This window comes from Muntiacus reevesi, chromosome 18 (genome assembly GCF_963930625.1).
Source record: "Muntiacus reevesi chromosome 18, mMunRee1.1, whole genome shotgun sequence".
Lineage (NCBI taxonomy): Eukaryota > Metazoa > Chordata > Mammalia > Artiodactyla > Cervidae > Muntiacus > Muntiacus reevesi.
The window spans coordinates 14,951,494-14,964,485 of record NC_089266.1 but is presented as its reverse complement, the minus strand read 5'-3'; the positions used below and the strand labels follow the sequence as shown (position 1 = coordinate 14,964,485).

The window sequence follows — 12,992 nt, the reverse complement described above, 5'->3', positions numbered from 1 at the left end:
AGTCAGTTTATGTGGATGAACCTAGATCCTGTTACACAGAGTGAATAAGTCAGAAAGAGAAAAACAGATATCATGTGTTAATGCATATGTATGAAATCTAGAAAAATGGTATTGATGAACCTATTTGCAGGGCTGGAGTAGAGGCGTAGATGTAGAGAGTGGATATGTGGACACCGGGGTGGGAAGGAGAGGGCGGAATGATTTGAGAGAGTGGGGTTGACATACATGATAACACTACCGTGTGTGAAACAGCTAGCTAGTGGGAAACTGCTCTACAGAACAGGGAGCGCAGCTCGGTGCTTGGTGATGACCTTGATGGGTGGAATGGGGGGTGGGGTGGGAGGGAGGCTCGAAAGGGAGGGGATATGTGTATTGTTATGGCTGATTCACGATGTTTTACAGCAGAAACTAACACAACATTGTAAAGCAGTTATATTCCAATAAAAGTTTTTTTTTTTTTTAATGTTGGGGGGTGAAAGGATAAAGGGATATAAGTCAGCAATTCAGAGGGGTGAGGGCTCTAGGAGAGTCCACATGTTCTCAATATCCTTTTCATTGTTTTGTTTTAAATAAATGTGTGTGGGAGGAAGGTGATTAGGTTACACTGGATTCTTTTTTGGCTTGATGGTGTGGACAGAGGTACCCACAACCGCAGTTAACCAACAGACTCTGTCCTAGGCACACTTTTGTAGTAACTTGCTTTAATCCTCTGATGTCATGATTATCCCTGATTTAAAGATTAGGAAAACTGAGAGATCAAGAAGATAAGACACTTTCCTAAGGTTGCACAGCTAGTGAGTAACAAAGACAGGATACCAACTGAAGCAGCCTGGCTCCAAGTCCAGTTTTACCCACTCTGCTATAGGTTTCTCTGCTGACCCCAAAAGTGACTCTGCTTTATTTAATCTGTGTTTTTTTTTTTTTAAGCAGAAGTTATCTGAAATGAATATGTCTCAAGCTGTTATCTTTAGATTGTTTTTTAGGACCTGCTTCAAATTGCTTTACATTTTTCAAAAACTCCATTTCCTTGGGTAGGAGGACCTGCCTACTGTAGTCCTTTTCTTGAGGGCCATAAATAAGCAACAGACCCTAAAGAGATTGACTCTTGTAAGGGAGCGTGAGCCTTCCAGAAACTCAGTGGGACGATGAGCCCTGCCTTGGCTTCATAAGCATACTTAAGAAAAAATTAACGTGTTTATTGACTTATGTTGGGTGCTGATGTGATGCCAGGTTTTGTCTGAAGCACATGTGTTTTTCCTGTGCTGTATGGAGAATAGCATGCGCAGCCTGAACCCTGAGGATAAGCCTGAAATTATCTTTTTGTTCTGAGGAACAGAGGTGCTTCCAGGCTAGACTTTACAGCCATTGTGGAAGAATGTGAGGAAACACAACCCTACTCCTGTTTGCACCAGACCTTGGCTGTATGACACAGACCTTTTCTTCTGCCAGTCCTGTGACTGACTTCTTTTCAGATGATTCATGGTTGTTTTCCATGAGTAAATATGCTTTAGTCTAAATCCAGTTAGAGCGCTTTTGCCCCCACTTCCCCTTCCCCTTTTCCTCTGGCTGCAGCTGTTTATATTTGCATTGGGACAAGCTGGTCTATTAGCCCTAATGCACTTTTGTTTGTTTTTTAAATGTTTACTCTTTGCTCTAGCTAAAGAAAGGTCCATTTTCTCTGTAAGTCTAGATGCATGATTATTCATATTGATGGTCTCACAGAGACCGTTTCCTAGAGAGCTTTCATTTGTCTGTCGAAAGCCTAATTTGCATTGAAGAGATGTACACACAGATCTGAGTCTTGAGTGGTTATTACATTTCTTAAAAAGAAAAGAAAAAGTGCTTTCCCAAACTTTTCGTGTTTGTGTACTCTATTGGAATGTTTTTCCTTTTGGTGCTTTTTCTTTCAGCATTTTATTAGCAAAATTTTCAGATATGCCCCAAAAAAGACAGTTTCACAATAAACACTCATATACTTGCCTTGATTATGTCATTAATGTTTTTTTATTTCTATCTATCCATTCTGCCCTTCTCTTCAACCACACATCATTTTTTTTTTACAAATTTCAAAGTAAATTCCAGATGTCAGTATACTTGGGAATGTTTTGAGAAGCATGGGATGTTCTTCCTGCTCTCCTGCTGCCCTGGGACAGCCGCTTCTTGGGTACCAGGGCTTAGAGAACTGAATCTGTTGCTAAATGTATGGTTTAGCTCAGTTTTTTCCCTTGGCTCAGCTACAGTTGCAGTGGTCCTTTCTCACTGGATTATTTCAGTGGTTTCTGCTTTAGAAAATCTCTTGGAAGCCAGCTGATCTCCTAAACAAAGAAACATTTATTTAGGAAGATGAACGCCACAGAAAGTATTCATTACCTCCGAGTCCCACAGCGCGGGCCAAAGCGCCTCCTTGTTCATATGCCCTAAGTTTATTGTTGGTGCGTAGAGTGTGACTTTCTTTTGCCGTATTGGTCTGACAAAAGCCTTCACTTCTGAGGTGCAGAAATCGTTTCTGGGCTGTTCCTGGCGTCTGCAGTTGTTTTACCGTATGCTGCTGGGCTAATTTTGTCTGTTCTTCCCTTGAGGCTTTTGTGAATTGATTACATTTTTAGAAATTTTTTAAAATAACTTTTCAAAATGTCAAAGCTTTCTCAGTAGAATAAAATATGATGAGAGATTACGTCAACGTGAGAACAAGTTATCTTAATAGAATTTTTCTCAGAAACTTCAGCATTGAAGTTGAGTCTGTACTTACCCTGTATTATAAATCGGCATTGGTCAGATTCGTGAAAGCCCCTTTTGAGACAAAATGTTAAGTAATCTTAGACCTGAACAGATAAGTCTGTCAGTCTAGAAAACACCTGAGTGTCTCAGAAGCTCTTCTGTCTCTCTCTGGCCAATCATGCCATTTCTAAAGGGAAGCATATAGGTGATTCCCTATATGAGGTGAAGGAGAAAGAAGCTAGCCTAGCCAGTCAGCCAAGTCTGCTCTGTTCTGGTCATCAGTGATGTAACTGTTGACCAGATTTCAAATTTAATACTGATATGCTATAGAGAAACAACCTAGTATAATTAAAAAAATAAAAAAAAAAACGTGGATTTTGGAGTCAGAATTAGGAGTTTTTTTCTTTATTTACCAATTCTTTTTAATGGGAGTATAATTGTTTTTCAGTGTTACGCTAGTTTCTGCTTACAACAGTGTGAATCAGCCATGTGTATACATGTGTCTCCTCCCTCTTGAGCCTCCCGTCTCACTCCCGAGTCCCAGCCCTCCAGGTCATCACAGAGCAGCAGGCTGAGGTCTCTGTGCCAAGCAGCAGCTTCCCCTTAGCTATCTGCTTTACACATGCTGGTGGGCACATGTCAGTGCTCCTCTCCCAGTCCATCCCACCCTCCCCTCCCCCATCCCCCAGGTCCACAAGTCCGTCCTCTATGTCTGTGTCTCTACTTCTGCCCTACAAATAGGTTCATCAGTACCATTTTTCTAGATTTTATATATATGAGTTAATTTACAATATTTAAAAAAAAAAAGACTTGGGTTTTGATTCTGGTTCTAAAACCAGCTGTTTGTGACCTGAGATCTCTTCTTGGACTCATATCAAGCCAGTTGATCTTCTGTTCTCTCCTTCTTCTCTGGGAGTCCTGTGATTGCTCAGCCAGAGCTCAGCAGGTCTGTGTGAGTGTCTGCCCACCAAGGGCACTCAGCTACCCAGGAAACCCCTTGCATGGTGAACAGCCCTCTGCTGTCGTGTGACATAATTGGAAAGGATGGAGTGAGGAGCTCCAAGGATCAGTCCTTCCACTGAAGCAACTGTTAAGCTGGCGAGTCTGACAGAATCCACTTTTTCAGAACTTTGGAATTGCTAAGCAAAGTGAGAAAAGCAGGTTATGAAACAGTATCTATAGTACGATTTTTGTTTTAAAAATAATTTTCTATTGGTACAGACAAAACTCAGGAAAAAAGTGAATTGTGTTTCTCTCTGGCTAGTGGGAGTAAGATTATTATTCTGTTTATCTGCTATTCCTAAATTTTCTGTAGTGAATATGTATTACTTCCATAAAGAATAACAAAACTAAAATAGAACAGTTTGGCAGTCTCTCAGGAAGCTAAAACATATAGAGTTTCCATATGACCCAGCAGTACGTTCAGCCGTACTGCTCCTGGAAATATACCCAAGAGAACTGAAAACACGTGTACAAAAACCTGTACATGAATGTTCACAGCAGCAAAAAGTTCACACAGCCAAAAAGTGGAAACAGCCCAAATGTTTGTCAGATGATAAATGGATAAACAAATGTGATATATCCATATAATGGAATATTGTTCAGCAATAAAAGAACAAAGCTCTGATACGTGTTACAGCATGGATGAATCTCAGTTCAGTTTAGTCACTCAGTCGTGTCCTACTCTTTGCGAGACCATGAACCGGAGCACGCCAGGCCTCCCTGTCCATCACCAACTCCCGGAGTTTACTCAAACTCAAGCCGATGGAGTCGGCGATCCCATCCAGCCATCTCATCCTCTGTCATCCCTTTCTCTTCCTGCCCTCAATCTTTCCCAGCATCAGGGTCTTTTCCAATGAGTCAGTTCTTTGCATGAGGTGACCAAAGTACTGAAGTTTCAGCTTCAGCATCAGTCCTTCCAATGAACACCCAGGACTGATCTCCTTCAGGATGAACTGGTTGGATCTCCTTGCAGTCCAAGGGACTCTCAAGAGTCTTCTCCAACACCACAGTTCAAAAGCATCAATTTTTCAGCGCTCAGCTTTCTTCACAGTCCAATTCTCACATCCATACATGACCACTGGAAAAACCATAGCCTTGACCAGACAGACCTTTGGTGGCAAAGTAATGTCTCTGCTTTTTAACATGCTACCTAGGTTGGTCATAACTTTCCTTCCAAGGAGTAAGCGTCTTTTAATTTCATGGTTGCAGTCACCATCTGCAGTGATTTTGGAGCCCCCAAAAATAAAGTCTGACACTGTTTCCACTGTCTCCCCATCTATTTCCCATGAGGTGATGTGACCAGATGCCATGATCTTAGTTTTCTGAATGTTGAGCTTTAAGCCAACTTTTTCACTCTCCCCTTTCACTTTCATCAAGAGGCTTTTTCTTCACTCTCTGCCATAAGGGTGGTGTCATCTGCATATTTGAGGTTATTGATATTTCGCCTGGCAATCTTGATTCCAGCTTGTGCATCTTCCAGCCCAGCGTTTCTCATGATGTACTCTGCATATAAGTTAAATAAGCAGGGTGACAATATACAGCCTTGACGTACTCCTTTTCCTATTTGGAACCAGTCTGTTGTTCCATGTCCAGTTCTAACTATTGCTTCCTGACCTGCATACAGGTTTCTCAAGAGGCAGGTCAGGTGGTCTGGTATTCCCATCTCTTTCAGAATTTTCCCCAGTTTATTGTGATCCACACAGTCGAAAGCTTTGCCATAGTCAATAAAGCAGAAATAGATGTTTTTCTGGAACTCTCTTGCTTTTTCGATGATCCAGTGGATATTGGCAATTTGGTCTCTGGTTCCTCTGCCTTTTCTAAAACCAGCTTGAACATCTGGAAGTTCACGGTTCATGTATTGCTGAAGCCTGACTTGGAGAATTTTGAGCATTACTTTAGTAGCATGTGAGATGAGTACAATTGTGCGGTAGTTTGAGCCTTCTTTGGGATTGCCTTTCTTAGGGATTGGAATAAAAACTGACCTTTTCCAGTTCTGTGGCCACTGCTGAGTTTTCCAAATTTGCTGGCATATTGAGTGCAGCACTTTCACAGTATCATCTTTCAGGCTTTGAAATAGCTCAACTGGAATTCCATCACCTCCACTAGCTTTGTTCATAGTGATGCTTTCTAAGGCCCACTTGACTTCACATTCCAGGATGTCTGGCTCTAGGGGAGTGATCACACCATCATGATTATCTGGGTCATGAAGATCTTTTTTGTACAGTTCTTCTGTGTATTCTTGCCACCTCTTCTTAATATCTGCTGCTTCTGTTAGGTCCATACCATTTCTGTCCATTATCAAACCCATCTTTGCCTGAAATGTTCCCTTGGTATCTCTAATTTTCTTGAAGAGATCTCTAGTCTTTCCCATTCTGTTGTTTTCCTCTATTTCTTTGCACTGATCGCTGAGGAAGGCTTTCTTATCTCTCCTGGCTATTCTTTGGAACTCTGCATTCAAATGGGAATATCTTTCCTTTTCTCCTTTGCTTTTCACTTCCCTTCTTTTCACAGCTATTTGTAAGGCCTCCTCAGAGAACCATTTTGCCTTTTTGCATTTCTTTTCCATAGTGATGGTCTTGATCCCTGTCTCCTGTACAATGTCACAAACCTCCATCCATAGTTCATCAGGCTCTCTGTCTTATCAGATCTAGTCCCTTAAATCTATTTCTCACTTCTACTGTATAGTCATAAGGGATTTGATTTAGGTCATACCTGAATGGTCTAGTGGTTATCCCTACTTTCTTCAGTTTAAGTCTGAATTTGGCAATAAGGAGTTCATGATCTGAGCCACAGTCAGCTTCTGGTCTTGTTTTTGCTGACTGTATAGAGCTTCTCCATTTTTGACTGCAAAGAATATAATCAGTCTGATTTCAGTGTTGACCATCTGGTGATGTCCATATGTAGAGTCTTCTCTTGTGTTGTTGGAAGAGGGTGTTTGCTATGACCAGTGTGTTCTCTTGGCAAAACTCTATTAGCCTTTGCCTTGCTTCATTCCGTACTCCAAGGCCAAATTTGCCTGTTACTCCAGGTGTTTCTTAACTTCCTACTTTTGCATTCCAGTCCCCTATAATGAAAAGGACATCTTTTTTGGGTGTTAGTTCTAAAAGGTCTTGTAAAAGGATGAACCTCAAAAACATGTAAAGTGCAAGAAGCCAGATGCCAAAGGCTATCATATGGTAATATATATGTGAAAGGTCTCAAATAGGCAACCCTGTAAAGACAGAAAGTTTTTGGTTGCCAGGGGCTAGGGAAATGGAGACTAGAGAGTGACAGCTAATGGGTAAGTGGTTTTCTTTGGACAATGATGAAAATCTTTAGGAATTAAATAGTGATGGTTGTGCAATTTTGTGAATGTACTAAAAAACCACTGGTTTACATACTTTAAAAGGATGAACATTACAGTATGTGAATTATAGCTCAATAAAATAATATTTAAGAAAAGTAAAATTGAAAAGTAAAGTAGTATCTATTTAACTGTAAGACACTAGAGTTAAGAATATTTTTAGCAGGTCAAAGTCTAATTTTCACCCAATTCTGTAATTATATATGTAACCGTGTATCTATATCTCCACAGCCTTTTCTTTTTTTAAGTGAAAATTGGGGACATTTTAAAACTGACATAGGAAACTATTTGCTTCTATTATTAGAGTTTGACTTTATATTTTTAACTTTTGTACTAGTTTTGGAATTAACCTTTTTTAAAATGCTCAGTTATCATTCAAATGGCTTTGCAATAGTTTTAAATGAGAGTATTTACATGTGTGTGTTTTTCTCAAGTAAGCTGCCATCTCCAGGTTCTATATTAAGATGTTGGAATGGTTTAAGTATGTTCTAGAATAATATAAGCAGTATAAGTAGACCTAATTTCCACTTTTATGATTTCCTTTCTCCCGTCTCATCCCCTTCCCACCTCTGACATTTATTCTCCAAAATATAATATGGGGTTAGAATGTAATGCTTTGTTTTTAATTAAATCTTTCAGTAAGCATGTATTGAGCCCCTACTGTGTGTCAAGGTACTGTGCTAAGGTTAACAATACAGAAATGAAATTTTTAAAAATAAATAATAATATAAAAATAAATGATACATCTTGTTCAGTTGCTCAGTTATGTCTGACTCTCTGCACTACCATAGATTGCAGCATGCCAGGCTTCCCTGTTCTTAACCATCTCCTGGAGTTTGCCCAAATTCATGTCCATTGAGTCAGTGATGCCATCCTACCATCTCACCCTCTGATGTTCCCTTCTCCTCCCGCCTTCAACCTTTCCTAGCATCAGGGTCTTTTCCAATGAGTCAACTCTTCACATCAGGTGGCCAAAGTATTGGAGCTTCAGCTTCAATCCTTCAGTGAATATTCAGGATTGATTTCCTTTAGAATGGACTGGTTTGATCTCCTTGCTGTCCAGGAGACTCTCAAGAGTCTTCTCCAACACCACAGTTCAAAAGCATCAATTCTTCAGCACTCAGCCTTTTATTATTGTCCATCTCTCACATCCATACATGACTACTGGAAAAACCATAGCTTTGACTTGATGGACCTTTGTAGGCAAAGTAATGTCTCTGCTTTTTAATATGCTCTCTAAATTTGTCACTGCTTTTCTTCCAAGGAGCAAGTGTCTTTTAATTTCATGGCTGCAGTCACCGTCCACAGTGATTTTGGAGCCCAAGAAAATAAAGTCTGTCACTGTTTCCATTATTTCCCCATCTATTTGCCATTAAGTGATGGGACTGGATGCCATGATCTTTGTTTTTTGAATGTTGATTTTAAGCCAGCTTTTTCACTCTTCTCTTTCACCTTCATCAAGAGGCTCCTTAATTTCTCTTCACTGTCTGCCATAAGGGTGGTGTCATCTGTATATCTGAGGTTAATGGTACATTTAGAACTACTCTTAAAACAATTAAGAAGACATTTAACTCAGATATGAGAGGTCAGGCAGGACTTCTTTTTACCATCGGTTTTATTAGGAGGTTGATCATTGAAACCAAGTCATATTATGGGTTTTTAGAGAACCATTGCACATAGAGCTCATGCTTGACACTTACCACATCTCACAACTGCATAAGCACAGAGAAGAGTCTTGAGGAAAGCAATAGGGATTTGTCCCCAGTACATGTGTGTAGAAGCCAGAAATCTTTTTTAATTGTTATGAATACAAGCAGTACAGGTGCAGAGATGTTAAGTGGAAGTTGAGTTTCTGCTTTCTTGACTACTTAACATACTGAAAACCTTTTACACCATCAGAACTTTTACTTCCCCTAATATGCTTGCTATTTTTTTCTTTAAATATCATCATGAACTTAAAGGAATCACTGTTTTTTACTAGTGTTTTTAAAGAAACAGACAGGTTCTCTTCACATTGCTTTCCATGGGACCAATGTGTAGTAGTGTAGTCGTATTGGTGGTTAAATACTGAAATATGACCTTGCAGGTTGGTAAAGAACTTATGCTGTCAGCCATCTGGATTCCCTGCCACACCTCAGCCTCTCCCAAGACTCCAACCCTACATATCCCGCAATCCAGCATTTTAAAGGTTATCCCCGGGCCATGAAGGAGGCTTGAGGGACCCTGCGTTTTTACTACTGTTCCTAATTTCCAGCACCTGGGCCAGCCCCATTGTTAAATCATTTTGAGTATGACACTGACTTTCTGACTATAACATAAGTTACTGCTGTTTTAACCATGTTTGTGTTCTGCCAGCTGCAGTCGCAAGTAGCTCTAGCTCATGTATCATTGCCTCTCTGTACAGAACCAAAATTCAGAGTTTTCTTATTCTCTGAATAACCCAGAATACCCTCACAGTGTAACTCTCAATGGTCTTGTAAACCATACTGCTTTTTTGCTCTTCATTTCTCTCAGTGTTGACAGTTTGGTCTGAGTCCCCTGTTCTCTTATTGTTCCTTCCAGTCCGCTTTGCACCTTACAGACCTCCTGATATCTCCCTGAAGCCCCTGCTCTTTGAAGTGCCCAGCATCACTACGGAGTCAGTGTTCGTTGGTCGGGATTGGGTTTTCCATGAAATAGATGCTCAGCTTCAAAGTTCAAACGCCAGCGTGAACCAGGGAGTCGTGATCGTGGGAAACATTGGGTTCGGCAAAACCGCCATCATCTCCAGACTGGTGGCCCTCAGCTGCCATGGAACACGGATGAGACAGATCGCCTCTGACAGCCCACATGCCTCCCCTAAACGTGAGTACCCCCCCTTTTTTTTAAAAGAACTCTCTGCTACATGGCTCTGAAATTTCTTTTCATCATTATATTAAGTCTCAGATCCTTTCATTTTCTGATCTGCAAAACCTGATTTGCATGTGAGGATCTTCAACTCAGAGTTGGGAGAAGGAATGTGATACTCTGCTGACATTTAGCCCACATAGCCGACAATCACCTGAGTGTAACAGAAAAACCCTTTCTCTCAGGATGAATGTACGAGTCTGCCCTCCTGGCTGGTTGGCCCGTCCTTTGGGTGATGACTATAGCTGTTGCCTGCTAGAGCTGTTTGCGTCCATTGCCGTCAGCTTTTGCTCAGCCTGTGCCCAGCCTCCTGGCACAGCCTGTTTGCAGCCTCCATTTCCTTGCGATTGGTGTCTGTTGCGCTGCTTGGGTGTGAATTTCGTTGTGTCCTTGAAGAGTTTCTCCTGCTTCCTTGTGAAGAGATGCTGAGATCTCATTATATATTCACGCTTCTTTAATCACAGGCAGGGTGCAGTTTAACGATCACCATCAGGATCTTGTTTGTTTTTAAAATACTTACATGGTCCTTAGTGCCAGGTGCTCTCTAAGAGTTTAACAAATATTAGTCCTCTCAGCAACTCACGTGAGGTAGTTCCTGTTATCTGCCTTTCACAAATAGGTGGTTTGAGGCTCAGAGAGGTTAAGTAAGCCTCCCAGGTTTCACAGCCAGTAAAGAGTGAAACTAGAATTTGCGCCTAAGCAGTCTGGTTTCAGAGGCCAGTCTCATCCATTTTGCTGTGATCCCCTCTGTTTATGCCTGGAACTCCCATGAGTTGAGGAGCTAAAAGGAAATGTATGGGTATTCTTATACATAGTATATGTAGAGAACCACAAATTAGATGATCTTTAAGATTGATTCCTATGCTAAAATCACACTCCTATGTGATTCTAAGATGTCTTCATGTTTAAAAGTAACTGTTCATACCTATTCCAGTATTTTCCTTAGCATGCTTACATATCGCACCAGACTACTACTTATCTGAGTCATCCAAGAGGTTAACTGTTCGAGTGTGTCTACCTGGCCTCTGCTAGTTATAAGAGAACAAAAAGAAACTATTGCTCTGCTAGCCCAAATGAGTAATCTAGCTCATCATAGATTTCTAGACAGCAACTACTAGAAATGATTGGTTTGAGGTCATAGTAGCTACAGAGTCTAGCACAGTGCTGTGGAAACTCAAGAGAAACTCACTGAGCATCCCCCAAATATCCTGGCTTCTGTTGACATTAATTAACGTAAGCAGATCGCCTCTGGTAAACTTACAGATAATCTGACATGTAGAAGAACTAGTGTCTAGAAAGAAAACCAGTTGAATCAAGAGTCCCTGTTTGCCTGGGTGTAGTAAGAATTAGTACAGAAGAATTCATGTCTTAAGAGCCATATCATGCTTAGTTTCTGGATGAAGCTTTTCTGAGGTAGATTGACAGAATGTCTGAGGAGTCAAGAATCCACAGATTGAGTCCCAGTGCTCAAATTGACAATACTTTGTAACCTTGAGAATCTTACTGTAATTCTTTAGACCTCAGTTTTGTCACCCATAAAATGCATCAGTAGGATTTGGTGATCTTTAAGATCCATTCCTGTGCTACAATTCTGTGATTCTAAGATGATGTCTTCATGGCTAAATGTAACTTGTCATACCTATTTCAGTGTTTTCTTATTTTTTTCCTTTTTTTTTTCTTTTTTTTGGTATAATTTTTTTTTTACTATGTTAGTACACAAGTTGTTAATTTTTAATAGACTTTATTTTTTTAATTTATTTTTTTGAGCTGAATCTTCATTGCTTTGCGCAGGCTTTCTCTAGCCGTGGCAGGTGGGGGCTGCGCTTTGTTGCAGTTCAAGAACTTCTCATTGCAGACGCTTCTCTTGTTGCAGTGCATGGCCTCTAGGTGTGCGGGCATCAGTAGTTGTGGTGCATGGACTTTGTTGCTCCCTAGCATGTGAAATCTTCCTGGACAAGGGATTGATCCCATGTCCCCTGCATTGGCAGGCTGGTTCTTACCTGCCGTACCACCAGGGAAGTCCTATTTCAGTATTTTCCTTAATGTGTGTACATATTACACCAGACTACTACTTATCTGAGTTATCCAAGAGGTTAACTATTTGACTGTGTCAGGAAGAAAACCAGAGGTGATCGTCTCTCTGACTCCTCTGTATGTCACTGTGGCAGATAACAGGATGGTAGAATCATGACTCAAGGGCAAGAAGATCTGCTTTCTCTGAAAGCAAAAGTACCTTGGAGTGCCCCCCTCTAAGCCTGGGAGAGCAGGAGTTAATAGAAAACAACCATGTGCTCCCCAAGCAGAGGTTCTCTAAAGGTAGTTCATCAAGTTATTCTCTAACATCCATTGCCTTTTACCTCCAGAGAAACTCTCAAAATACCAGAACACTCCCATTCATGTGATAAATGTCCACGTGTTAGATTGGAGATTTGATAACTTTCACAACTTGAAAAGGTGTTAAAGGGATAGAGTGTGTGGCTATGTATTTATCAGAATTGCACAGAACCAGCACTGCCTTGTTGTAATCTTTGATGTAGTAATTTTTGTTGTCATCTTTGATGTTCAAACCAAACCACTACTCCTTAAGAAGGGCCAGGAATAAGTGGTTGATGTCATTTGCTGGTATTTAAATATTAACTCTGAACAACAAAATCAACTCTTGGAATTACCCCAAAACTACACACTTCTATAAAATTTTCATTTTCTGTCATGCAAATGATTAATAATAAAATGTAACATCAGTTTGTTTTAGAACTGTCTCTCTCATTAAATTTTCTAGTTTTGAGGGCATATGTTTTGTCTTTCTTGTATTATTATCCTCATGAGGTTTTGGTTAAAACTTTTCAAGTATTGGGGCTCAAAAATACTACTTTTAAAAAATCAGTGATCTGTATGTTTTTATTTTATATTTCTGTTATTTCTGTAAACAGATATGAATTGAATATATATTAACCAATTTAAAGGTATTTCTTTGAGGAAAAAAATAGATTAAAGAACAAGCTGTTTTTCAGTATCAATCTTTTACTATAGGAGCCAGCACTGG

At 40.2% G+C, this 12,992-nt stretch overlaps 1 protein-coding gene across 3 annotated transcripts in view; it reads left to right on the top strand.

The window, feature by feature from the left end:
• Nucleotides 1–12,992, top strand: part of TANC2 (tetratricopeptide repeat, ankyrin repeat and coiled-coil containing 2) — a 373,034-nt gene that overhangs the window by 269,466 nt on the left and 90,576 nt on the right. For all 3 annotated transcript variants that reach the window (XM_065909779.1, XM_065909778.1, XM_065909776.1), the window contains one exon: nucleotides 9,626–9,907. In XM_065909779.1, coding sequence (XP_065765851.1) covers nucleotides 9,626–9,907 — 282 coding nt within the window. The remainder of the gene's footprint in view (nucleotides 1–9,625; nucleotides 9,908–12,992) is intronic.